The sequence below is a fragment of the Eubalaena glacialis genome, chromosome 9 (assembly GCF_028564815.1).
Source record: "Eubalaena glacialis isolate mEubGla1 chromosome 9, mEubGla1.1.hap2.+ XY, whole genome shotgun sequence".
Taxonomy (NCBI): Eukaryota; Metazoa; Chordata; class Mammalia; order Artiodactyla; family Balaenidae; genus Eubalaena; species Eubalaena glacialis.
The window spans coordinates 7,301,796-7,328,879 of NC_083724.1; the positions used below are offsets into that span (position 1 = coordinate 7,301,796).

Below are 27,084 nucleotides of genomic sequence, written 5' to 3' on the forward strand. Positions count from 1 at the left end.
CTGAACCTCAACTTCCTCACCTCTAAAATGGGGACAAGGAAGGCAGTGGACTAATATTGGGCACAGTATCTGGCAGCTAAAGTTAGCTCTTATTCGTGGATGGATCTAGAGACTGTCCTACAGAGTGAAGTAAGTCAGAAAGAGAAAAACAAATATCGTACATTAACGCATGTATGTGGAACCTAGAAAAACGGTACAGATGAACCGGTTTGCAGGGCAGAAATTGAGACACAGATGTAGGGAACAAATGTATGGACACCAGGGGGGGAAAGCGGCGGGGGTGGGGATGGTGGTGTGATGAATTGGGCGATTGGGATTGACATGTATACGTTGATGTGTGTAAAATAGATAACTAATAAGGACCTGCTGTATAAAAAAATAAAATTAAAAAATTAAAAAAATAAAGTTAGCTCTTATTATTGTTAATCTTGTTCTATAATGATTATTATTTTATCACTTAGTTCACTGCCCTGCTTGTGTTCCCAGCCCAAGCTGAAGCTCTGCCTCTCAGCTGCCCTGTCCGGGAGGCAGGAGCCTGCTCTCTTTGCCAGGTCTTACTCTTGTCTTGGAGCCAAATTTTGTCTGTTCATCCCCGGGGTCTCACCCCCTCCCACAGGGCTGGTCGGTCTCACCTCTCAGCTGCTGCCGCCAACATGCTCAACAGTGACACGCTGTCGAGCCCTAGTGGCCCTAGTGGCCTTTGATGGGTCCACATGGCCAGAATCTTGCCCAGAGAATGACCCGGCAGGAAAAACGCAGTGAGGAGGGGGCTGCTGGCTGCGAGAGGCTGGTCTGGGTCAATTCTGTGCTCTTCCGTGTTAGGGAGGATCTGACTCTTGGGACGAGGTGAGAGCAGGGAGGCCTTCACGGTGGAGGAGTTAGGGTCGGGTTGGGGGCAGGGAAGCAGTGAGAGGCTTGCATAGAAAATGTCGTCTTACCCTACTACACCCAGAGGACAAGCGGGATCTGAAATGGCCTTCTGGGGGGTCTTGGCTTCCCGTGGACACCGGCGCCCAGTAAAGCAGGTGGCCGACCAGCGCTAACTAGCTCGGGTTGGTGGTAGGTTGTTTTCTTGTTGCTCGGGCAGAGCCGCACTGAGGATTCTGGGATAGAGGGACTTATGGTGAGGATGCTGCGGTACGAGGGGAACTTCTCAGGCGGGACACGGAAACACAGGTGAGGATCCTGGGGCTGGACAGGACCCGAAGCAGATTCATGGAGGGGCCTGGTTGTCAACGTTCTTTCATCTGTTCCTGCTTATTGCATCCCACTCCTCGGGCGCTGAGCTCAGACTCCTCTCAGTGGTCTGGGCTCCTGCACCATGCCCACCTTTCCATCTCTCTTGGTATCTTCTGTTCACACCTGGGAAGCACGTGTTTGAGCAGAGCTACCCCCGCTGCGGATTTCATTGGCTGTTGGCTAGCTTCCCATTGGCTGCCTGTGGTCAGGTGCTCTCTGCCGTCCAATCAGCTATGGCCATGGTGGCCCTGCCTCAGGAATTGCCTGGGACTGCCTCCCTGGGGGAGGTGTCTCTACCTGTGGGTGTGTGTGGAGGGGAGGTGGGAAGGACCCCTTGCAGGGGCTCAGTGAAGGCCCGCATTCTGGGCTTGTCAAGTACACCCCCTGGCTTCCAACCAGTCAATCAGGTTCCTGGGCAATCCAGCAAACCCCCAAGGCTTCCCCACCCCGACCACCTGTTTTCTTCTTCACCTGATACACACACATCATTATGCATGGTTCTTATCCTGTTGTAAGGTAATTAGTTCAATACCGGTCTCGACCCCCACTGGACTGACAACTGGAGAGCAGGTGGCCCTTCACACACACATCCCCAGCCCCGGGGCTCTGCCTCTGGAATTAGACTGGCTCAGTTGAATAAACCAATATGAACACCACCAGCAGCAGTGACAGTTTATATTTAATGCCAGTCACAATGCTACATGCTACCTGGATTACCTCACTAATCCTCGGAGAAAGGTCTGTTCTCACGCCCATTTTAGAGATGGGGAAAGCGAGGCTTGGAGAGGGGAAGTATGGTGCTCAGAGAGGAAGCAGTGGTGCCCAACAGTGACCAGCACTGGCTCAGACCTGTGCTCCTTCCTGATCCTCAGCCGCTGAGCCCTGGTGGCAGGTTACTTGGCATCTCCAGGCCTCAGTTTTACTATCTCCAAAAGTAGGATAAGAGGATTTAACATACGAAGTGGTTACAGAAAATCAGCGCTTTTCAAACTAAAACTCAACCCGTGGGTTGGCATTATTATCACAGATAGGAAGTGGATTTTTGCTGTTCTCTTGGTAATAAATTGGGGTTTTCAGAGTTAAATTTTAAGTCCAGCTTGCTTGAAATCATCCCCAGATTTGGGCACATACCTCACAGGCAGCTTCGACAGCTTGATTCACAGGTCTTCGGGTCTGAACTGAAAGGCTCAAGTTTCACCCGAGATTCTAATCACATCTGTGACCTTTGTACCACGTGCCTTAAAGAAATTAAAAAACCAGAAAGACAAGTTCTAGAACACTTTATGTACAGCTGCACTGTCCATATGGCAGTCTTAAGCCAGATATGGTCCTTGAGCTCCTGAAATGTGGAGCTCCAAATTGAGATGTGCCCTGAGTGTAGAATTCATACCTAATTTTGCAGACCTAATATGAAAAAAAAGTTAAATATCTAATAATTTTAGAATATTAATGACGGTAAAATGATGATATTTTGGATCTAGTGGGTTAAGTAAAATATATTATTATAGTAGACTGAACAATGTCCCCCAAAGATATCAAGTCCTAACCCCTGGAACCTGTAAATGTTACCGTAATGGAAAAGGTGTCTTTCTTTGCAATTGTGATTCAGTTAAAGATCTTGAGATGAGGAGATGATCCTGGATTATCCAGGTAAACCCTAAATGTAATAACATGTATTCTCCTAAGTGGGAGAAAGAGGGAGGTGTGACATAGACACACAGAGAAGAGGAGGAGAAGGCAGTGCGGTCGTGGTCGTGAAGGCAGAGACCGGAGTGATGCTGCCACAAGCCAAGGAATGCCAGCAGCCACCAGAAGCTGGAAGAGGCAAGGAGCAGATTCTCTCCTTGAGGCTGTGGTGGGGAGCGCAGCCCTGCTGACACCTTGGTTTCAGATGTCTAGCCTCCAGAACTGTAAGAGAATAAATTTCTGTTAAGTCACCAAGTTTCTGGTGATTTGTTAGTGTCCTCAGGGAACTCAAAGAATTGTTGAAATTAATTTCATTGTTTCATTTTATTTTTTTTAACACAGCTACTAGAAAAATTTTAACTACATATGTGGCTTGCACTTGTGGTGACCTTGGACCTTTCTCACTCTTCTTTAACCATAAGGGGAGGAAGCCACCTCCCCTCTCTGGCTCCTTGTCTGTAAACAAGGCGTTGAACCGGGACAGCACTTCTCATCCACAGTCCTTGGGTCTCTGGGGGTCCAGGAAGGTGTCCGTAGATTTATTTTCAGGTTGGCAGTATCAGTTAAATAAATCTTTAGTTTTGGGCTGGATTATATGAAGTAAGCACTCTCTGGAGATCCAACCAGCAGTTACACGTGTCCTGTGGACATGCAAACACTTTTAAAAACACAGAAAGGCATTTTATTAGTTTCCTGGGGCTTCTGTGACAAATTACCACCAACTGGGTGGCTTAAACAACAGAATTTTATTCTCTCATAGTTCTGGAAGCCAGAGGTCTGAAATCCAGGTGTTGGCAGGGTTGGTTCCCTCTGGGAGAATCTCTTCCAGGCCTCTCTCCCAGCTTCTGGTGTCGCTGGCAGCCCTTGGTGTCCCTTGGCTTGTGGCCGCACCACTACAATCTCTGCGTCCACCAGAGACGCAGAGATTGGCCTTTCCCCCTGAGTCTGAATCTCCCTCTCTGTTCTCTTATAAGGACACCAGCCATTGGATTCAGTGTCCACCTCAAATCCGAGCTGATCTCATTTCAAGATCCTTGACTTAATTACATCTGCAAAGACCCTGTGTGTCTTAATTTTATGTGTCAACTTGGCTAGCCACTGGGTGCCCAGATTAAACATTATTTCTGAGTGGATCTGTGACACTGTTTCCGGATGAGATTAGCATTTGAATCAGTGGACTCAGTAAAGTAGGACACCCTCCCCAGCGTAGGTGGGCTTCATCCAATCCTCAGGGCCTGAATAGAATCAAAGACAGAGGAAGGAGGAATTCACCCCTTTTTTCCTGCCTCACTGCCTCTCTAATCTCCCCCAGCCCTCGGACTGAGATTTTCACCATTGACTCCCCTGGTTCTCAGGCTTTTGGGCTTGGACTGAATTACACCACCCGCTTTCCCGAATCTCCAGCTTGCAGATGGCAGGTCGTGGGACTTCTCAGCCTCTATAATCACATGAACTAATTTCTCATAAAAAGAAATCCCTCTAGATGGATAGATAGACAATCTCTCTATATATAGATTGTATATAAATAGATTATATCTATATAGTCATATAATCTCTCTCTCAATCAAATCAATAGGATTTGATTGATTCTGTTTTTGATTTTGTTTTTCTCTGGAAAACCCTGACTAATACAGACCCTATTTCCAAGTAAGGTCACATTCACAGGTGCTGTGGGTTAGGACTCGGACACATCTTTTGTGGGGACACTATTCAACACACTACAGACATGTTACGTCTGTCTTTGATAGAGGCTGGACTGCAAAGGGGCTTAGAGCAGGAGCTCTGCAACTGTGTGGTTCTGGATTTGAATCCTCCACTTGTGTTCGCATTACTATGGTTGTTTTTTGGCCCCTGAACCTCAGGAATCCTCTATGATAATTGGAGGTCATGGTGTTATGAGTAATTACCCCAAAAGATTGTTGTGAGACCTCTCATTAGCTCTTTTTTAAAAATTATTTTATTTATTTATTTATTTTTGGTTGTGCCCGGTCTTAGTTGCCACAGGAGGGCTCCTTAGTTGCGGCTCCAGGGCTCCTTAGTTGTGGCCTGCAAACTCTTAGCTACGGCATGCATGTGAGATCTAGTTTCCTGATCAGGGATCGAACCTGGGCCCCCTGTACTGGGAGCACAGAGTCTTATCCAGTGCGCCACCAGAGAAGTCCCTCTCACTAGCTCTTAGGGTAAGTTACTCAGATGCTCCATACCTCAATTTTCTCATCTGTAAAGTGGGAATAACAGTACCTACCTCAACGGGTTGTTATGAATTTTTTGTTATGAATTTTAAATAAGTTTAATATTTCCCGGGCACATGGTAAATGTCATATAAGTGCTATTATTAAAAAGTAATCATGATGCCTGGCTCAGGGGAAGTACTAAACAGTGCTAGCTGCTATTATTGTTCACATTATTTATCATGAGATGTTGGCATCCTGAAAGGCCCTATCAAGTTCTGATGTTATCCTTTCTCTGGTTTTTATGAGGACATGCCTTCTTCCCTCAGCCCACGCTAAGTCACCCTGAGCTCAGAATCAGGGCCAGCTTCATGCAGTCACACAGGCTCAGTTTAATGCTCTTAAAGTTTTATGCATACAGGGTTTCCTTTGGGGAAGATGAAAAAGTTTTAGAGAGGGTTGATGGTGATGGTTGCACGACAATATGAATGTACTTGATGCCACTGAACTGTACAGTTTAAGATGGCTAGTTTTACGTTAAAAAGAAAAGCCGTCTCATTTACGTTAAAAAGGGTGGCCGTCTCATTCACGGCTATATTGAAATTTGTAATAACTTCTGATCAAGGGGCTTTGCGTTGTCATTTTGCACTGGGCCCCGCAAACTGTGCAGCCAGACCTACTTGGAGTCACGGTGCTTCCTGTGTTTGTAGCAGTGAGGGGTGAATTTCCCACTCTGGTCTGAGCTGGCTCAGCGGCACATGGGGTGATGGCCCCTCTAAGAGGGACCTTTCCGAACTGGGTCATGGCGGCTGGAAAACATGGGCTCCAAGGATGAGCTGACAGGGCAGCAGTTGTTTCACCTGGAAGAGGGGATTTGGCGTGGACACTGCGTGTCCTCCAACTTCTGAAAGGCAGTGGGGAAAAGAAGGGAACGAGGGTATTCTCTGTGGCCCCAGAGGGCAGATCCAGCATAAGGTAGGAATTTTAAACAACGAGAGTTGTGCAAGAAGGGAATGGCTGGCTTCAGTTCAAACCTCAGCTCTGCCTGGGGGCTAAGGCATGGGCTCTGTCTTCGGGCAGCTCCACCTCTGCCCAGATCTGTGACCTTAGAGAAGGTCATTCGTAGTCCTGAGCCAATTTTCCCATCTAGGAAATGGGCCTGATAATGCTCCCTAATACAGGGTGAGATGCTAAAGATTAAACAAGGCAAGTTGACAGGTACAGCATGTAAAGGGAGCCTGGCTCCTAGGAGGTATCTAGTGCATAACAGCTGCTGCCATTGCTGTTGTTGCTATTGTTATTATTATTGGAAGGTAGTGAGTTCCCCAGACTGGCAGGGTTCTAGTTGAGATGGACCAACAGGGAGTTGCAGAGCCGACCCTTGCATCAGAGCTAAAGGAAGAAGTTCCCACTTTGCCCCCTTTCGGCCTCTGGTGTATTTGGATGATTAGTTTAAAAACCTGCAGTCGTAAAATACTGTCTTGGTGACAAAGGCAGCGAGGGAAAGGGGGTGGTGTTTTTTGTGGAGTAGGGGCAGTTTTGGGTCCTGGAGGCCGCTGAAGAAGTGGGAGGGGTTCCCGTTGTTCTTGCCTTTGAAAACCTCCGCCAGCTGTCCCCTGAGCCATCCCACGCTGAACACGATCCCAGGAATGCAAAAGCTCCCTTCCAAGGGCCTCCTAGGAAATGGGTTCCTGATGTGTCTGAGAGCTGGACACCGGAAAACAGCAGCAGTGGGTGGCGTGCGTGTGAGAGCGAGGTTGCATGTGCCGCTTGATGCACGGACAGCCCGGGCAGGGGAGGGTCTTGGCCCTCGCTGATCCTGGAGCCTCTGCCTAGAGTCACACTTGGGGTGACTGACGCTTCCCTGGAAATGCCTTGGCAGGGATTTGTGCTGAGACAAACATTTCTCCTCTCCCTTCTCCCCCATCTGCCTCTCCGGTTGTTTGTGTCGTGTCCCCAAACTGCATCCAGGAAATATTCCTGCCTGACCGCAGCTCTGCTCATCAGTAACAGGATCTGAGACCCGGAGGCCGAGGCGCAGCAAGCAGATGGGCTCCATCACGGGCCACGCTTCGTCAGAGCTTGGAATAGCCAGAAGGGTGTTTCTCTGCCCTGAGAAGGGAGGAGAGGACGGGCACCACAGCTAGCCCCAGAGTTCACCAGCATCTCATGCGCACATTCAGGTGGTCCAACTTTTGACAAATATTTACCCAGCACAGCTTTATGCAGACACCACGTTAGGTGTGTAAATATAGCCGTGAACGAGACAGCTGCCCTGGCTTTTCTTTTTCTTTTTAACGTAAAACTAGCCATCTTAAAGTGTACAATTCAGTGGCATCAAGTACATTCATATTGTTGGGCAAACATCACCACCAATCCTCTCTAAAACTTTTTCATCTTCCCCAAAGGAAACCCTGTATGCCTCAAGCCATCACTCCCATTCCCCCCTCCACCTACACCCTGGCCACCATCAATCTGCTTTCTGTTTCTATGGATTTGCCTATTCTGGACATTTCATATAAATAGAATCATACAATAGGTGGATCTTTGTGAATGGCTTCTTTCTCTTAGCTTGATGTTTTTCAGGTTCATCCACATGTAGCCGGTATCAGTATGTCATTCCTTTTTTTTTTAAGTTTTTTTTTTTTTTTTGGCCTTGCCACACGGCACGTGGAATCTTAGTTCCCCGACCAGGGATCGAACCCACACCCCTTGCAATGGAAGCGTGGAGACCTAACCACTCAACCGCCAGGGAATTCCCCCCAGGCTCCACATCTCTAAAATGGGTCTAATAGTAATCTCTCCTCAGGATTGAATACCATGGCGTCTGTGATTAGGCCAGTGTTGGGTATAAGGGCAATGCCCCAATGACCCTGGGGCCATCATCCCCCGTGACTGTGACTGCTGTCCTTAGTGGAATAGCATCATCCCTGAAGGGAGTCTTGGCTGTCTCAGGAATGGGTTTCAGGGTCAGGCTGGGCTTGGGAGCCCAGGCAGACAGCTTGGCAAGAAGCCCCAAATCAGCCTGGTTCACTGATGGGCAGCTTCCAGTCTTAACCATTTCTCCTTGTCAATAAATGTCAGCTTCTGTGTTTCTACACTGCTGGGTGAGTGTTTGTGCTGTTAACATGCAAACTAACCAAATTTAAAATCATGCCTTCTTTTCCAGTCCTAACTGAATGGTTATCAAAGGCAGGTACCCTGGGGCAATGCCCCAGTTACCTTGTTCTGGTCCCAACCTGCCCGGCAGCCAGTGCCACTCAGAGACACATAGTCCTCTTCCCTGGCTCTCCGCTCCTCAGGCAGGAGAGACAGCCAGCCTCCCCCAGGGGAATTCCAAGAAGTAGGCAGGCAGCAGTCAGAATGCAGAACCGAACTCTGGAGCTTTTTACTTATCTTGGGCTAGACTCTTTGGGTTACAAAAAAAGAAATCCAAATCAAATAAGCTTAATTCAGTCCAATTCAATTCAATTCAACAAATTACAGTTGTGTCTATATGTCAGGCATGGGACCAATGCTTGTGGTTCATCAGTAGACAAAAGAGACCCCTGCTCCAGAAAGCCAGGTATTAGTAAGGATACTAAATAAATTATATGATGTGTCATTGAGTGATATGTGCTATGGAAAGAAAAGAGAAAGCGAAGGCAGGGAAGCCGCATCAGGAGTGCTGGGGGTGGGGACAGGATGCAGAACTGATTTAAGGTGATCAGGGTGGGCTGCATCAGGAAGCTGAGATTTGAGTAAAGACTTGAAGATGAGTTGTCAACCCAGTGGATGGCTGGGGGAAGAGAATTCCAGGCAGAAGGATCAGAGAAAGGACAGTGTCTGGCATGTTTGAGGACCAGCAAGGAGGGCAGTGTGACTGGGCTGAATGAATGAGGGGAGGAAGGAGAAGAGGACTTCAGAGAGAACCAGATGGGGACCAGATGGGATAGGGCCATGAGCCATGGTCCAAACTTTGGCTTTTGCTCTGAGTGAGATGGGAGCCACTGCAGAGTTTGGAGCAGAGGAGGGATGTGATTTGACTGATGTTTTGTTGAAGCTAAAAAGGAAATGCCTAGACTCCTAGGCCTGGGTGAGTCAGAGATTGGGGCCTCTTTGTTTCCTTGAGAATACAACCTCCTCTATGCGGGGAGAGGGAATGGCTGCACACTGCTTCAGGCCAACACCAGGCCAGGGTCCCGTCTTGGAGCCTAGAGGGATTTCTCTATCAGTGTCAGAATATAAACTCCCAGGGAAGGTCTCTGATTGGCTCTGCTTGGACCAATCGCAGTGCCCAGATGCCAGGAGCATTGTGATTGGCTGGTCTGTGTCACATGGCTGCCCCACACTGAGAAGATGGAGTCATCTGGCTGCCCCACCAGGGTTACAGGCAATCGGGGTGCAAGGAAAGGAAAGGAAGGTTGTGATTTCCCACAGGAAGGTAGAAAGGAGGGGTGAGGTGGCAGACAAAAACAACAGTCCTTCCTTGAATTGCTCATCCCAAGGGGAGCCCAGGGTTCCCACCTGGTGGACCTCTGACCCAGGAGGGGCTGCAGAGCCATCAGAAAGCACTCGCTCATCTCCATTTGCCTCTCCCATAGACCACATACCACATTTCGCAAACATTGCTTCTCTGAGGAGGCTTGATGCCGTGGTGATGACTACCACACAAATCTGACCTAAAAGGTCACTTCAGTGACAGTGATTTTTATCACTGCGTTTCCTCATCCCTGGCTGGAGAAAGCCCCAGCAGTATTCACTGAGGTCAGGAACCAGTGGCCGAGGTGGAGCAACTTCCTCCTCTCTCTAAGCCTCCTCTGAAGTCACAGACAATTAAACAGCGTGCAGATCCTCAGGAAATGCCGAGGAGGGCGAGCTGGAAGAAGGCTCAGACACGGCAGCTGCTCTCTGCTCAGGGTTGTAGAATTGGGATGGGAGAACTTTTGTGGTTTTTTTTTTTTAATACAGTATAGTAACACATTTTGATTATACAGCTCGGTGAATTTTTATATATATATCCACCTGTGTAACTATCACCCGGGTCAAGACATAAAACATTTCCAACGTCCAGGAGGCCTCCTCCCGGGGTGGTCTCAGGGCGTTCTCTTGCCCTCTTTCTTTTTTTTTTTTTTTTTTTAAATTTGGCCACACCTCTTGGCTTGAGAGATCTTAGTTCCCTAACCAGGGATTGAACCAGAGCCCTAAGCAGTGAAAGCTAGGAGTCCTACCCACTGGACCACCAGGGAATTCCCTCTCTTGCCGTCATTTTTGTGCAGGCACCAGTGTATTTTCTGGGGGCCTTGGGGCCAGGCCCACGGTGAGCACTCCCATCCCCGACCCTGTCCCCCCACCCCCTGCAAGGCGGGGCAGGGGTGGGGGCACCGATCCCATTTTACATGCAAAGAACGTAACCCCGGAGCTCAGAGAAAAGTAACACCACCATCATCATCTCCACCAAAAACAACAAGGGCAGCTCCACTGAGTGAGGAAGGCTTTAGGGAAATTCTTGGCAGAAGATCAGAGAAGGGTTTGTTATCCTTACCGGGCCCTGGCTTAGCTGGGTCATTTCAGCAGACGATGAAGAAAAGATTCCTACCACGAAGTCATACACATGGATCAGAAGGTCCTCCCTACAAAGTCCCTCTTATTTTCCGCTGCGGGTAACTGTAGGTAATCATCTGCTCTTTGCCCATACTGGTTTTCCCAGCCTCTGCTGGTGAGGTTTCTATCTTGCTGTTTTACAAGACCAAACAGAGCAGAGCACGCCCCCTGGTCTAAGGAGGGATGAACACAAGCGTCCCCTCTCGGTTGTCTCTGGTCCACGATTCTGGGGCTGGTGCAGAGATCCCAGCCCCGTAACTGAGCTTTTTGACAAGGAAGACAGCCCCCTGCAGTGGTTCCCCTGAGTTGGGGGCAAGGGAGGTGGGAGTTGTCTGTTCTCAGACAAAAACATCGGCACGGAGCGAGCCAGCACAGTCCCTCCCAATCTAGTGTCAGAGATAAAACACGTTTCAGGACATCCAATGCCTTCTATGTTCGTCCGTGATCATGACCTACCATTTATCTCATGGGGCTGGGACAACCCAGGCCGGCAGCCCCATGCTCCAGAGACATGGGTGTCGGTTTACAAGCTCATCTTTTGTCCAGATAAAGGAAGGCTTGGCACATATAAACGGACAAAAAGCTATCCCTCACCTCACGTCCCCCACCCCACCCCCCAACCCACTGCCCCCAGCCTCAGCGGCGGGGGGTTTCCGAGAGTCTCCCTCTTGACAACCCTGCTAGGTAGGCATCATTATTCCCGTTTTGAGGCCCAGAGGCTTCTGCAGATGGAGGGCCGACTATGTGCCAGGTGCCTAATAATTAGACATGACTCCTCCTAGTTCCCACAGCTGCTGTGGGGGGTGACTGACTGTCGGCTGCATTTTACAGTTGAAGAAGTGGGTTCAGAGAGGGAAGCTGCTTGCCCAAAGCCACACAGCTGCCACTGAGGGCTGGCTCTGGGGTTTGATGCCAGCTGAGTCTGGCTCCAGAGTTCACAGCAAGTGTCTTTGCCCTCTGGCCAGGTCTTTCCTTGGTCTCTGCTGCTTTGGGGCACAGGCCAGGCTGTAAGCAGATAAGGTAGGGGGTGCCCGGAGGAAAAGAACCAGGTATAGTTTTTTGACGTAAGAGAAGCCGTTTTGGCCTAAGCCATTTTGTGATCTAAGCGTGGCCACAATGCTAGTCCTTGAACAGATCTCAGTAATACGGAGCTTAAGGGAACAAAAAAACAAACTGTTATCAGGCAGGAGGAATAACAATAACAAAGATAATTTATCAGTTGTTAAAACTCCTGGTTCTGTTTCAGTGGTGCTTCAATAGCCTGAAGCACTTTCCCGAGAGGTTTTGCAGAATTTAAACACCCCCCTCGGGCGCCCGACCACCGGATCAACTGAAACCTAGGGGACGGTGATGATAACATTTTCTGATCCTCGTGACTTCAGTCACCTAAAGCTTGGATGTGGTTGACCTCTGCCCCAATTCTATGCTGAATTCTCCTCTGCTCAAGCCCCTCTATGAATATGCATATATCCTCAGCTTAAAACTTCCCCACTTTTGCTGTTAACAGACACTGCTTTGGTGTTCGCCTTACTTGCTGCAAGTAATAAATCCTTCCTTCTCCCCATCTTTGGCTTCGTGTGTCTTTTGGCTCAACACCCACCAAGAGGCGAACCCAGTTTTCAGGTAACAAGACTGACACTGCTGTCCCTCTGGGCAGGTCCAAGTTTGGAGTGGGCACCGGAGACTGATTTTTCCCTCTTCCCCACTTCCCCAGGGTGCCCCTGCAAGCAGGAGCAAGCCGTGTTGGCAAAACTAAAGGGATAAGATCCCTGCCTCTACCGAGGTCCCACCCCAAACCTGGGGAAGGGCGCCAAGTGGAGGGGAGGACACAACTGGGTGAGGATTTTGAAGCAAGGGATTCAAAGGGATCACAAGCCGTTGATGCTTTCTATTGAAGAGCTGGCTCTTTTGGGACGTTCCTGTAATGAACAATGAAACCATTTGCCTGGGAGTCTCCTGGAAAAGTAAAGTGATACTAAAAAAGGCAGTAGATCACTGTGCTGGTTTCCTACAGTTGCTGTAACAAATTAACACAAATTTAGTGGCATAAAACAACACACATCTGCTATCTCACAGTTCTGGAGGCCAGAAGTCCAAAATCAATTTCGGTGGGCTAAAGTTGAGGTATCCACAAGGCTGGTTACGGGGGAGAACTTGTCTCCTTGTCTTGTCCAGCTCCTAGAGGCCACCTGCGTTTTCTGGTGCACCTTCCTTTCACCTTCAAGGCTGGCAGTGTAGCATCTTCTCTCCTCTCTGACCTCTGCTGTCTTCACATCTTTTCTCCCCCTAATTCTACCGCCTCTCTCTTAGGAGGACCCTTCTGATTCAACTGCATTCACAGAGAATCCAGGATAATCTCTCCATTTTAAGACCTTTACTTAGTCCTTGCAAAGGCCCTTTGCCATGTTCTGTAACGTATTCACAGGCTCTGGAGATCGGGATGTAGACATCTTTTGGGGGCGGGGAGGAGCAGTATTCAGCAAAGTCACATCAGTGCAGGTCTGGCTGTGGCTCAAGTGTCCAGGCTGAATGTGGGGACAGCTAGCTTGCTTCTCACACCCCGACCCTCAGGGCGGTGGCCACAGATCAGTGACTCTGCCACCTGTGGAGGTCCTGCCAGGCTCCTGGCTTTGTTGCACGCCCTGAAGACAGGCACTGCCACACACCCCCCCCCCTTGACAGATTGAGGAAACTGATTAGAAAATGTTTAAGGATTTGCCAGGGAGGGGTGGGGCGGGGCCAGGGGCCCGATCGGGACCCCCCCTGGCTCTCTGCTTCTCCCAGCATCTTGGGGCAGAAGTTGCAGCTGCTGGGAGGTGGGCGGGTGCCGAACGCAGACAAGCCTCCCGCGCGCTCTCCCCGCCCCTCCGGCTCTCGGAGACGGAGCCACGCGCCCGAGCTCGCAGCCGCTCGCTGTCTTTCCCGGAGCTGCCGCCGCTGCTGCCACCGCCGAGATGCCTCCCCCCGGCCTGGAGCTGATGAGCGGCCGGGTGCTCCCGGCCTTCCTGCTCTGCAGCACGCTGCTAGTCATCAAGATGTACGTGGTGGCCATCATCACGGGCCAAGTGAGGCTTCGGAAGAAGGTACGTGCCGCCCTCGGGGACCCCAGCCCCGCGTGCGCTCCCTTCTCCCGCCGCCGGGAAGGTTGGGGACGGGACCCTTGGCCCAGATGTTTTCGGGGCCAGAGTTTGAGCGAGCGGGCTCGGGACCAGGTGCCTCTCCCAGCCCTTTGGGATGGCTTCTCTGCGGCCCTTGGTTTCAGCGGGGCCCGCACCTCCTTTTCCTGTTTTAAGAGCATTTACCATTTGCTGTGCCACCAGGTGAGTTCTCGGCACAGCAAGACTCCACGAGTCCCACTGAGCTCTGCCGGCGGCTCAGAGAGAAGCAGGTCCCAGAGGGTGGAGTGAGGCAGCATTCAGCCTCCGTCCGACCTGGCGGCTTCCCGCACCGGAGATCTGATGTTTGGGTTGGGTGGGAACCGGCAGAACAGGAGCTCAGAGAAACCTTTACGTGGAAATTCCCAACTCGCCCGGCAAGGTCGCTTCCAAACCCACCGCAGCCTCCCTCCAGAAGCCAGGTCTCAGCCAGGCTGCACTGAAGTTCTCGGGGAGGAATTTCCCCCAGCGATCCGCCAATCCGAGTCCTGGAGCCAAAACAGCAATAAAGACGCCAAGATCTGGGCCGGTGGGGGCGGGCGGGGGGTGGAGCGGGGGGGGGGGGGGGGCGGGTGGACCGGTTCCAGGGCGGCCGCTAGCCCGCGGGGCAGCCAGAGCCAGGAAAACTGCAGCAGCCGTCCTGTTAGACACAGAGAAGCCCAGGGGTACCGCTGATTGTCCCCCCAGGTATTTCAGAGAGGAGTTGTTTCCGACCGTGCCCCTTTGTCCAGTTCCAAGGCAAGGCAAGGCCGGGTCCCACATCGTGCCATGCCGGGGGGTGGACACTGGGGAGAGGAAAGTTGCTCAGCAGCAGGACTCAGCAGGTACGGGCAGGACTGAAGGCAGGGCAGCTCCCCAGGTGAAAGAATTCCCAAAGCAGAGGCACACAGATCATGCTGACTTCTCCCTGCCCTGGCCCATCCTGGGATGCAAGATACAGGCACCAAGCGGGGCCAGCCGCGTTCGCCCATTGAGTTCTTCCATGGAGCATTTAATCCCCACCACCGCCCGGGGTGGGGGTGGGAGTCGGGGTGGGGCGTATTCAGCTTGTCATCCAGTTGAGGAACCTGAACTCAGAGAGGAGACATCTCTTGTGAAGGCCACACAGCAGGGTTTGAACCCAGGTGCCCAGCTCCGGAGCCCACACCCTGCCATGGCGGGGATGGTGTTGTCACCAGGGCCGTGCAGGGCCCAGAGCTTTTCTTTTAATGTGAATTAGGGAAGGAAGAGGCAAACCTGTTGGGGTGCCTGTCTGCCGGGTCAGGAGGGAGTGGCAGAAGGAAACCTCCCCTTGGGCTGTCTCAGGTTCTCCCTACACTATAAATTTCCCTCTCATTCAGTCAGTCAGGGAGGAGCTGGGGGAACCACACCGTGGGAAGGTGACGGTGACGGATGCTGGGCTCTGGCTCCTCCACCCATTAGCCTCGGGACCGTGGGCAAGTCCGAGAGCTTGATTTCCTCGTTTGTAAACTGAGGATGGTCACAGCAGTGCCAGGAGACTACAGCGTCTGGCACGGAGCAAATGCCCCGCCAATGTTAGTCTTCATTACTTATCGACAATTGGAATTAACATGACAGGCCATAGATCTCTTGGTGGGAGTGCATCCCGAGGCCTGGCCCTGGCCACAGCTAGAGGCAATGCTTATGCTTCTGAAGCTGGGGCTTTATCCCGTCTGCACTGCCGCTGGCTCCTGGCCAGGCCAACTTGTATTCATGCTGTCTTCAGGGGTGAGCAAGCCCATGGACTGGCCACCCAAGACAGCTGCCCACTGAATGCCGAGCCCCTGTGAAAGGTGTCACAGGCCCACGGGCTCTGCAGGGCCATCAGAATTGGTGATTCCATGACTTAAGGGCCAGCAAAGAAGAATTCTGGGCGTTGGGGAATCCTGATCGTGACAGGCGTTGGTTGCATTCACCTCTGGGCTGAAGCAGGGGCAGACCCACCAGGCAGGACAAAAAAAACCCCCAGCACTTGGGGACAGATATCTCAAGGGCTCATGAATCAGAGGCAGCAGGATCTGCAATTTAGAAAACGTGCCTCAGAGATTCAGGTTTGCTGTGGGGTTGGTGGGGCTGGCTGGCTGGATGCCCGCAGGGAACAGTGGAGCCAGAGCCACGGGTGTGACCCTCAATGACCTGAGTGTGACCTCAAGTCCCTGTTCTGCACTGACAATTCACCGAGCGAGCGCCCTCCTGGCGCTGTGCTGGGGCGTCTCCACTTCTCTCCCTTGCTCTTCGTGTGGTAGATGCACCTCCTTTGATCTGGAATTCACAGATGAGGAAGCTGAGACCCAGGGAAGTTCAGAAACCTGCAGTTAGTCGGTGTGGAGCTGAGTTTCTCACCGGGACCTGTCAAGACCCTCTCATTGCTCTTAGTTCAAAGTTTAAATTCTTAGGGTCCTGCCTCCAGGACCCCTGCTGACCCCTGCAACTTTATCTTGGAACTCTGTCCCTTGCTGTCTATGCTCCAGCCATGCTGGTTTTTCATTCTTCATACATGCTCTTCTTCTGACCCCAGGGCCTTTGCACATGCTGTTCCGTATGCTATTGCTATAACCCTCCCTTCTTCTGGTTAATGTTGATGCATCCTTCAAGCCTCAGCTTTACTGTCACTGCCTCAGAGAAGCCTTCTCTGATCCCCAGCCTTGGTTGGGTCTCCTGTGAACATTCTCAAAGCAAACCCAGTCTTCTGTTTCTTAACACTCACCACCTGGTCTTCCCTGGTTCATTGTCAATTCCCTCATTACACTGTGAGCTTCGCAAGAGCAGAGATCGGAGGGCCTTTTTCTTAGTCTTTTCAGGCTGCTGCTATATAACAAAATGCCAGAGACTGGGTGGCTTATCAGCAACAAAAATTTATTTCTCACAGTTCTGGAAGCTGGGAAGTCCAAGGTCAAGGAACCGGCAGATGTGGTGTCTGATGAGGGCCTACTTTCTGGTCCATAGATGGCTATCTTCTTGCTGTGTCCTCACATGGCAAAGGGGCGAGGCAGCTCTCTGGGGTCTCTTATAAGAGTGCTAATCTCATTCAAGAGAGCTCCACCCTTATGACCTAACTGCCTCCTTAAAGGCATCACACTGGGGGTTAGGCTTCAACATAGGAAATTTGCAGGGGCACAAACATTTAGTCCATAGCAGCCTTGTTCACGGTGAGTCCCCAGCACTTCGCACACAGTAAGAGTTCATGGATGCTGGTGAATGGACACGTATGTGCCTGCATCGCCGCGGACCTAGTCGACTGGGCCGTCCATCTCATGAACAGTAATTCTCAGCTGATGTATTCCAGGCTTTTGCCAACCCTGAGGATGCTCAGAGACACGGAGGCCTCCAGTATTGCCGGAGTGACCCGGATGTGGAACGTTGTCTCAGGCAAGTAGCACTGGCCCTCAGCCTGATCACGGCCTGTCCTTTCAGGCCGTCTTCCGAACACGGGGGCTTAGAGGATGCCCAGGGGGCCTAGGTCTTCTGCCTTCCAGCTCCTCTTAGACTGTTTTCATTTATTCATTAATTTAATTTCTGGTTACTCGTGGAAAAGTAATATGTGCTCGTGGCTCAGGATGACAAAGTTAGAAAAGGATAATCAGTGCAATTTCAGTCTCTCTCCTACCTCTGACCTGCAGGTCCTGCCCAGATCTGCTCACCAGGCGCCAGTGCTGTTACCAACGTCTTATGCATCTTCTCCGAGACACTTTTCCTGCATTTACAACACACGCGCTATGCTTTTTCCTTTTTACCCCCAAAGGATCACTCTTTTTTTTTTTTTTTTTTTTTTTATTTATTGGCTGTGTTGGGTCTTCGTTTCTGTGCGAGGGCTTTCTCTAGTTGCGGCGAGTGGGGGCCACTCTTCATCGCAGTGCGCGGGCCTCTCACTATCGTGGCCTCTCTTGTTGCGGAGCACAGGCTCCAGACGCGCAAGCTCAGTAGTTGTGGCGCACGGGCTTAGTTGCTCCGCGGCATGTGGGATCTTCCCAGACCAGGGCTGGAACCCGTGTCCCCTGCATTGGCAGGCGGACTCTCAACCACTGCGCCACCAGGGAAGCCCAAAGGATCACTCTTTACCCACTGATTTATACTGTCCTTTTTTCACATAACAGACATTGTTTCATATCAGCCCATAGAGGGGCCTCGTTCATTACATCGGCACTGTAGTATTTACACCATTTCTCTATTAAATAGATGGTCTGTAGCTGATCCAACCACTTACCCTCCGATGGCATTTAGGCTGTTCTAAGTCTTTCTGTGTTATGAACAGAGTGCATCAAAACTTCTTTCATTTTCCTTTGTGCGTCAGTGTGAGCAAAACTGCAGGTTGCAATCAAATGGTAAGAAATACTATCAAATGGTACACAAATCTAGTCCCACAGCTGGTGTGTGAGATATGTCTCCGACCCTGCCAACTCTGGATCCACTTTTGGATGGATCCTTGCCAACATGACGGGTGAAAATGTACATCACATTTCAGTTTTACTTTGCATTTCTTTTTTTTTTTTTTTGGCTGTGCTGTGCAGCTTATGGGATTTTAGTTCCCTGACCAGGGATCGAACTCAGGCCCTCAGCAGTGAGAGCACGGAGTCTAAACCACTGGACTGCCAGGAAATTCCCTACTTTGCATTTCTGAGTGAAGTTGAACATTTTTTCATATGCTTAGCATCCCCCAGTCAATCAAAAGCAATTTTTCTTATTATAAAACTCGGAACTATTCATTGCAAACAATTTGGTTAATATTGAAAATACATAGAGGAAAAAAGGGAAAACCACTCACAATTCTAGTCACTGTTAACATGTTCATCTATCTCCTCTTTGTCGTCTGTCTAAATATTTTTCATAACATTAGGTGTGCATTGTACACCCAACTGGGCGTTCTGATTTTTTTTCAGTTAATTATTTCATGAGCATTTTCCATGTCAGTAAATACTACTCGAAAAGTGATTCTTAAAAAGGGATGCAGAGGGAGTTCCCTGGCGGTGCAGTGGTTGGGACTCGGCGCTTTCACTGACGTGGCCCAGGTTCAATAAATAAATAAATAAATAAATAAATAAAAGGCTGTGTAAAATTCCATCAGAGACTAAATGTTAATTTCACGTAGCCAGTCTCAGTGGTGGGTATTTTGGCAGTTTCCTCTCTGCTGTTTTACACCAATGGGCTGGAGAACCAGGAGGCGGCACTCCCAGGGGATGGGGGTTGTCAGCAGGAGTGGGATGGGTGTGGGAAGGATGGGTAGCTGGACAGGAGTGAGACAGACACAAGCCCTCACCTAGTTCTTGACACATTCCCATGAATCACAGGCAGAAATGGGTGGGACCAAGTAGTATAAATAATAGAGATTCTTTTATTTTTCTTGGCCATTGAAAATAACATGTACTTGTGGTTTTTAAAAATTACAGAAATGTGTAATGTAGAAAGTGAAATTCATTGCTATTTCATCCTTTCTAATGTAACTACAGTATATAGTCCTTCATACGAGGTCCATCCATCCATCCATCTATCCGTTCATTCAACATTTAACGAGCACTGACTATGTGCTACTGTGCTAAGCACTCGTTGTACTTTGGTGAACAAAAGCCTCACCCATACATGAATCCATACTGGTGACCCTCATGCCATCTGGTTGGCATGACTCTCCTGGGCAGTGGAGAAGGATGTGATGAGCAGCTGGGGCAGCTGGTTGCCAAGCCAGCTCAGAGCAGCCACCCCAAGGAGTGTTTGGCTTCTCCCAAGGGGTGACAGGTCTGTGTAGCAAAACTTGTGTTACTTGTGGCACAGGAGTGGTTACATAGGGTCATGAACGCTTTATTTTTATTGGCTGCAGCCATGCCAGGGAGAGACCACACACCCGTGTGGTGCCGCGATGTCTCCACCCACCCAATACAATTCTCATTTCTGAACAAAAGGACACATCATCTACAGTGCTGATACTCAAATAGCTGAAATTCAATTCAGCACTTTTTTTTTTTTTTTGACCGTACCACGTAACTTGTCGGATCTTAGTTCCCCAACCAGGGATCAAACCTGGGCCCCCCCGGCAGTGAAAACACCCCAGTCTTAACCACTGGACCATCAGGGAATTCCCCAATTCAACACTTATCTTTTATTTTTTAAATTAATTAATTAATTTATTTATTTATTATCATTATTTTTTTTGGCTGTGTTGGGTCCTCGTTGCTGCGTGCGGGCTTTCTCTAGTTGCAGTGAGCGGGGACTACTCTTCGTTGCGGTGCGCGGGCTTCTCATTGCGGTGGCTTCTCTTGTTGCGGAGCACGGGCTCTAGGCTCACGGGCTCAGTAGTTGTGGCTCGCGGGCTCTAGAGTGCAGGCTCAGTAGTTGTGGTGCATGGGCTTAGCTGCTCCGCGGCATGTGGGATCTTCCCGGACCAGGGCTTGAACCCGTGTCCCCTGCATTGGCAGGCGGATTCTATCTATCTATCTATCTATCTATTTATTTATTTATTTATGGCTGTGTTGGGTCTTCGTTGCTGTGCGTGGGCTTTCTCTAGTTGCAGCGAGCGGGGGCTACTCTTCGATGCGGTGCATGGGCTTCTCATTGCGGTGGCTTCTCTTGTTGCAGAGCACGGGCTCTAGGCGCACGGGCTCGGTAGTTATGGCGCGCGGGCTCAGTGGTTATTGCGCACGGGCTTAGCTGCTCCACAGCATGTGGGATCTTCCCAGACCAGGGCTCGAACCCATGTCCCCTGCATTGGCAGGCGGATTCTTAACCACTGCACCACCAGGGAAGTCCCTGAATTTTATTTTATTTATTTTTTATACAGCAGGTTCTTATTAGTTATCCATTTTATACATATTAGTGTATATATGTCAATCTCAATCTCCCAATTCATCCCACCACCACCACCCACCCCTGCCGCTTTCCCCCCTTGGTGTCCATACGTTTGTTCTCTACATCTGTGTCTCTATTTCTGCCCTGCCGACCGGTTCATCTGTACCATTTTTCTAGGTTCCACATATATGCGTTAATATACGATGTTTGTTTTTCTCTTTCTGACTTACTTCACTCTGTATGACAGTCTCTAGATCCATCCACGTCTCTACAAATGACCCAATTTCGTTCCTTTTTATGGCTGAGTAAGATTCCGTTGTATATATGTACCACATCTTCTTTATCCATTCGTCTGTCGATGGGCATTTAGGTTGCTTCCATGACCTGGCTATCATAAATAGTGCCCAATTCAGCACTTTTTGAGCACCTCTTAGCTAATAATGTCTTATATTCATTTGGTGAGTGTTATTGGTGACCTTCCATGTACTGTTATTTACTGGGGCTTACTATGCCAGACCTGGGGGTTCCTGGGGCCCCAGGGCTCCTCCTGACTTTACATAACATCATGGAACCTCGAGGGTGCAGAGAATCACACATCCTGCCATCCGCTACCGGAGAACTGGCTGGAACCTGACAGGAGATGCCCTGGAAGCAAAAGTGAGTTAAATATTAGACTAGAGGTTTTAGTGCAACCAGGGCCGCCTTCTGCACAAACAGGAAAGCACTTTGGTCTCGGTTCTTGGAGCACAGATCTGCCTTGCAGATTAGCACAGGCTGGAGCCCAAATGTGAGCCCAGCTCTGGGAGAGGTCAGGAACCAGGTTTCAAGGAAAAGGATGAAACCCAGGCACGTCCTTTTAGTGATACCTATCGAAGTCTCCCGGCAATGTATGTTTGGGCCACATTCTGAGTTTATGTGAATGCAACTTCAGTGGGGCCAGCGGGGGTGTGTGTCTCTGAGTGGTCCCGAGGGAGGAAGACAAACACTTGACCCAAACTTTGGGATATTTCTGATTATTTGGAGTGTGGTGTGGAGACTTAATCTGAGTGAACTGGTTCGTTAGGAGATTGGGTCACAAAATCTCAGCCCTAGAAGTCCTTTAAGACCCCATCCAAACACATTATTTTGTGGATGGTGAACAGAGGTCCAGAGACAGAGACTTGCCCGAGGCCAGGGGTCTAACGAGCACCCTTGGGGAGGTGCGAGGCTGCTAGCCTTGCACCATAAAATGTTTATTAATTTGGCCTGGGCGTCTGAGGGCGCTGGGGGTCTGGCAAAACCAAGAGCTGAAATTAGCTTTAACAATCATGTCCAGAACAGGGCTGGTGGTGACGGTGACGATGACAAAGAAGATGGCAGCTAAATTGGGGCAAAGCTGCTCAGTGCCAGGCAGTGTTGTGAGCACTTTATAGGAAGCAACCCCTCTGCCTCCCAGTAGGCTTCCAAGGGCGGCACTAGCATCTAAAGAGGAAGAAGCAGGTTTGCCAAGGCCACATCGCTCGTGACGGCTAAGCTGCCATTGAGCCCAGGCCATCTGATATGGGCTCTGCTCTCCTTTCAAGAACGCGGTTTAACTCTCTTTTATAACCTGCCTTTAAAACTAAGCAGGCTTCACCTCATATCAAACCTGAATTCAAGGAAATCACCTGTGTGGATGGAGAGCCTGGTGAGGGAAGAGGAGAGAGCTAGCGGGGCTGCCAGCAGCTGTCCCTGCCCAGGAGGCCTGGGGGGAACCGTAGGGCTCTCTCCGCACTCCTGTCACCTGATGCAGTAAAATGCAGCCGGTGTTGCAGTGTCTGTTGACGGGAGAGGCAGGCCTAATGCTGCAGGAAGCCATGCAAGTCCAGTCTAGCGGGAATTTGCTCTGAGTAGCTTTTACCTTAAAAAACTGGTAATTAGTGGAATGACACATTTTGCCCAAGCATCTCTCTGGTACGTGACTCCCTCCATGTCTCTCGATTCAGATCCTGGGGTAGGGGTGGGGGGGAGGAGAGGAATGAGTTTTCTTGGCATCATGCCTGTCCTCGGCACCACTTGTGGCTTCGTGGGGGCCCCACTGCGGTTTTCAAGTACTGGGGGTGGGGACTGGGCACCCCAGGGGCTGAGGGGCTTTCTCAGCTCCCAGCCACCTCTCCTCCCTCAAAGGTGACCTGAATCCTCTAGTCCCAGTGGCTGGAGCCTGGAGGTGGGGCTGCCCCTCCCATCTTTACTCCTCCTCTCTGCCTGGTGTCCCCCGACTTCTTTCCCTCACCTGTGCTTTGGGGTTTGGCCAAAGATCCTCTTAACAGCTTTCTAAAAAGTGACTCACTCTTAGAATGTAAATATATACTTTAAGGAGAAGTGTCTCATTGAATGGGTTTCACGTGCTAGTTACGCTTTTCCTGAAACTTTCCGAGAAATATACAACATGACAAAAATACTCCCAGCTGGCACCATCTCATATGAGTCAACCTGTGGGAGGAAGACCACATTCTAGGACACACTGACTTAACGTAAAATAGGTTTTCCAAGGTGTCTGTCTCATAGCATGTTAGGGGATGTTGGTGTACACAGATTTATCTCCATAGCATGGGGTGGTTTTAGGACAACAGTTGCTGCCTCTTCCCCAGTAAGGTAAGGGACTTGCTCGATTGAGGAATTGAAATGGCCCCAGTCCTCAGGTTCCCCCTCTTCATCCCTGTAGCCAAGATCCGGCCAGGGCCTGCTTCTCTCACATGGGCATCCAGCAGTATTTCCCCCAGCTGGTGAGAGCTGCCCTGCTGTAGACTTGCTTTCCCTGGGGCTGGGTCCCAAGGTCAAGCTTTGGGAATAAAGGAGAAGGAAGACTCATGTTGGCTCCAGGATATGGGGACAGAGACACCAACTGCTGTGTCCTGAGTTTGACCTAAGATCCAGGCCCTGCTGGGTTTACGGGAGCTTTTGTACACTCAGATTGAATTCCAGACCCCTTACCCTGCTTCATGAGGCCCCTCTCCCCGTCTTATCCTGTCTCACTCCCTCTTATGTGCCACACTCCAGCCACATGGGTCACTTTTCTGAGCCTCGAACACGCAATGCTCATTCCCACCTCAGGGCCTTTGCACATGCCCATCCTTCTCCCTGGAGAGTTCTTCCCCTGCACAGATGGCCCCTCTTCATTCAGGCTTCAGTACAACGTCTCCTTCCCTGACTACCCACCCTAGTCATGCCAGAGAGACCCCTGCAGCCCTGGGTTGCTGAGTACTCCTCCTCTCTGCCCTGCCCAGTTCCTAGCATCCACATACCCTGGCCCTTGCCTGAGGTCCTTGCAAGTGGCAGGGAAGGGGAGGACTCTGCGGCAGGTCCCCACACAGGGGCTGCTGCTGGGCTGGGCTTGGCCCGTTGGTGCAGCGTTGGTGAAATGCACTCCAGCTAGAAGGCTTGGAGAAGGGGCTTCAGTTCTAGAAGCGTCCCCGTGCCTCACACATGTGGCCTGTCCTTGGGGGAGGTCATGGCCCAGGCACTGCGTTCCTGTTTATTTGCGCCTCCAACATGCCATCTCTGGCTTTGGTCATTTGCTCAGTCTTTAATTTATGGGGCTTGACCTCCACACCCTCCACAGAGGAAGCTGCCCATTAGCAGGAGTCATGGAAAATGTGAACCAACTCTTAGCAGAAGTGGATGAGTTTTCTTTGTTGGTCATTTTTTTATGGCAGGGTTATACACAGCCGCCCCTCCCCACCACCACCACATATACTCACACACCTGATTATTTTAAACAAAGAAAGAAGCAGGATAGCGCGGATGAAACAGAGCTTCGCTGCTGTCCGGCGACTGGCTCTCCAGTGAGTGCAAGTTGTTTTTACCCCTGAGAGGAGGAAGGGTTTGCTTAGAGTTAGGGGCAGAATAAGACAGAGCCAGGCGTGGATTTCAGATGCATGTTCTTAGCCCATCCCGCTGGGGAGGGCCCAGGAACCTGCATTTGGAAGGAGGACGGCCTCAGAAAAGCCCTGCCTTGGTGGTAAAGAGCACGAGCTGGGGAGTTTCCTGGTGGTCTAGTGGTTAGGATTTGGCGCTTTCACTACTGTGGCTGGGGTTCAATTCCTGGTCAGGGAACTGAGATACTGCAAGCTGCGCGGCATGGCCAAAATTTAAAAAAATAAATAAAAGAGCAGGGGCTGGAGGCAGACCTAGGCTCCACCCCAGCTCTCACTCAACCCCACCGAGCCCCACTTTTCCTGCCTGGTGTCCAAGGCCAGAGGGGAAGATAGGGGAGACCATGGCTGGGGCTGCGTCTTGGCGAGCCCTGGGGTTGGTAAGAAAACCAACCAGCAGCCCTCCGTGGCTCCCGGTCTGCTAACAGGGCTTCACTTTCTGAGCTGCTCACAGGCACAAGCTTGGAGTCACCGTCGCCCCTGCCTCTGGGATATCTCCTTGTCTTGGCCATGATGGACGTGAGTCTGGCACCCCCGAGATGGTCCCCAGGGGTGTGGGGCCTTTCGGGGCGGAGGGTCTCAGCTTCCAGGACATTCTCAAAGCTGACTCCTGGCTGACTGCACCCCCTTGCCTTCCCAGAGCCCACCGGAATGACATGGAGACCATCTACCCCTTCCTGTTCCTGGGCTTCGTCTACTCCTTCTTGGGGCCTGACCCCTTCGTTGCCTGGATGCACTTCCTGGTCGTCTTCCTGGGCCGCATGGTGCACACCGTGGCCTACCTGGGGAAGCTGCGGGCGCCCACCCGCTCTCTGGCCTACACCCTGGCCCAGCTCCCCTGCGCCTCCATGGCCCTGCAGATTGTCTGGGAAGCAGCTCGCCACCTGTGACCAGCCGCTGACACCTCCTCGGCCGCCAGACCCCTGGCCACGAGCCACCGGGAGACCAGGTGCCCCTCTGAGATTGTGATAGGCCCCGGGGCCTGGTTTCCTGGCAACCAGCTGGATTCCTGGGTGAAGCCACCGATTGGAACTGTTTAGAGACCGGTTGTCACGACTGATAGAAAATCCTTCCACTTAAAGAACAGAGCATGAAAAATAACCCTCCCTCTTCCTCCCCAAATCTGGGAAGGGCGAGCAGAGACTCAGTTCAGGTTTCTGAACCTAACGACCCTCTGGATCCAGGGCTGTAATAAATAAGGACTTCTCACCTCCACCCCAGAGATTCTGATTTAGCTGGTCTAGAGGGGAGCCTGGGCATCTGCATTTTTAGAAAGTTCCTGTGAGTCTCAGCAATGGCTGGGCCTGGGGCCCACTGCCAGTTCCCTCTAGGGGAGGGCCCAGGACCGGCAGGGTGGGAGTTTCTCTCACGGTGGGGGAAGGGTTGTGCTCCTCTGTGCCCTGTTGACACTTCCCTGTGCCACATTCCTTTGCTGGATCCTTCTCTCTTTGGCACAGGTGCCGATGGGAAGGGCCCACAATAGGGTCGGCCTTCTCTTCCCAAGGCTTTAGTTGCTCCGAAGGGCTGTCATTCAAGGACAATGGGCTTTGAAGGACCAACTGCTAAAAGGAAATTTTGACTCCATCGGTATTTGTGAGGCTTGAAAACCACAAATGTGCACCCCTGCGGGGAATCATGTGTCTCTCCTGGACTCTTGCTCTAAGAGTGTGTGGCTTTAGTCATTAGTGGAGTGTCTGACCAGCTTGGCCCCTTGGCTGCTGGATCCTGGCATCCACCACCGCCCAGGCTGGCTGGGGATCCGGCTCGCCAGACACTTATGCGGGGAGAAACTGACAAGACACAGTCTCTGGCAAACACACAAACCCACCCAGACGAGGGTGCTGAATCATGCAGAAAGCAAGGAGGCTGCTGGGAGACACCCTCCCACCTCCTGCCGTGGGCCAGTAAGATGGTCAGTCAACCCCATTTTTACAGATGAGGAAACCGAGGCTCAAGGTGGACTCCCTGCAGTGTGGGATCAGCTCTGAACCCCGCGTGTCTGGCTCCCCAAAACTGCTCTAACCGTTGTGCAGTCCTGCCTTTCCCCAAACCCCCTCCCCAGCGCTGCCCCTTTCCTCCAGGATCTAGGGAAGCCCCCCTCGCACCTGGGCATGGCCTCCTCTCACAGCCCTGCAGCCCCTGAGCTTCTGCCCCCGCGGACTGATGGGTCTGCCTAGTGGGGGCCTCACTGGGGACCCAGGGTTCCCCAGGCGTCACTAGAAATCCGAGTCGGCCCCCCTGCCCGGCTGTGCTAGGAGGTGGGATGGGTAACATTGCTCCCTGGTGGTGAGATGAGCCTCTGTTCTGGGGCTGCAGCTGCACATCTGGAAACAGAAAGTGCACGTCCCTGTATTCAGTGCCTGCTGTTTGCTAAACATCGGCTGAGCATGGTGTTTACAATTTTTTTTCCACTTGATCCTCCATCCCAGGAAGGAGGTATTTCTGCTTTTTGATGAGGAAAGTAAGGCTCAGAAAGGAGCTGTAACTTGCCCAACATCCCTGAGCTGGGATGTGGTAAAAGAGGAGCAGACCCAGTATGTGTGCTTGTATTTTAATATTTTCCCTTCTGGGGAAAGAGGGACT

At 51.0% G+C, this 27,084-nt stretch overlaps 1 protein-coding gene across 1 annotated transcript; it reads left to right on the forward strand.

Moving 5' to 3' along the window:
- Positions 1 to 13,471: 13,471 nt before the first annotated feature.
- On the forward strand, positions 13,472 to 25,716 carry PTGES (prostaglandin E synthase). The gene is made up of 3 exons (XM_061199781.1): positions 13,472 to 13,762; positions 17,121 to 17,203; positions 25,142 to 25,716. Exons 1-3 carry the CDS (start codon positions 13,634 to 13,636, stop codon positions 25,389 to 25,391), a joined length of 462 nt encoding a protein of 153 aa, XP_061055764.1. The 5' UTR covers positions 13,472 to 13,633; the 3' UTR covers positions 25,392 to 25,716.
- The last annotated feature ends 1,368 nt before the right edge of the window (positions 25,717 to 27,084 follow it).

Coding starts and splice junctions, on each gene's coding strand:
- PTGES (XM_061199781.1), top strand. CDS start 13,634: ATGCCTCCCCCCGGCCTGGAGCTGATGAGCGGCCGGGTGCTCCCGGCC. Junction 13,763..17,120: donor AAGTGAGGCTTCGGAAGAAG/GTACGTGCCGCC, acceptor GATGTATTCCAG/GCTTTTGCCAACCCTGAGGA. Junction 17,204..25,141: donor GATGTGGAACGTTGTCTCAG/GCAAGTAGCACT, acceptor TTGCCTTCCCAG/AGCCCACCGGAATGACATGG.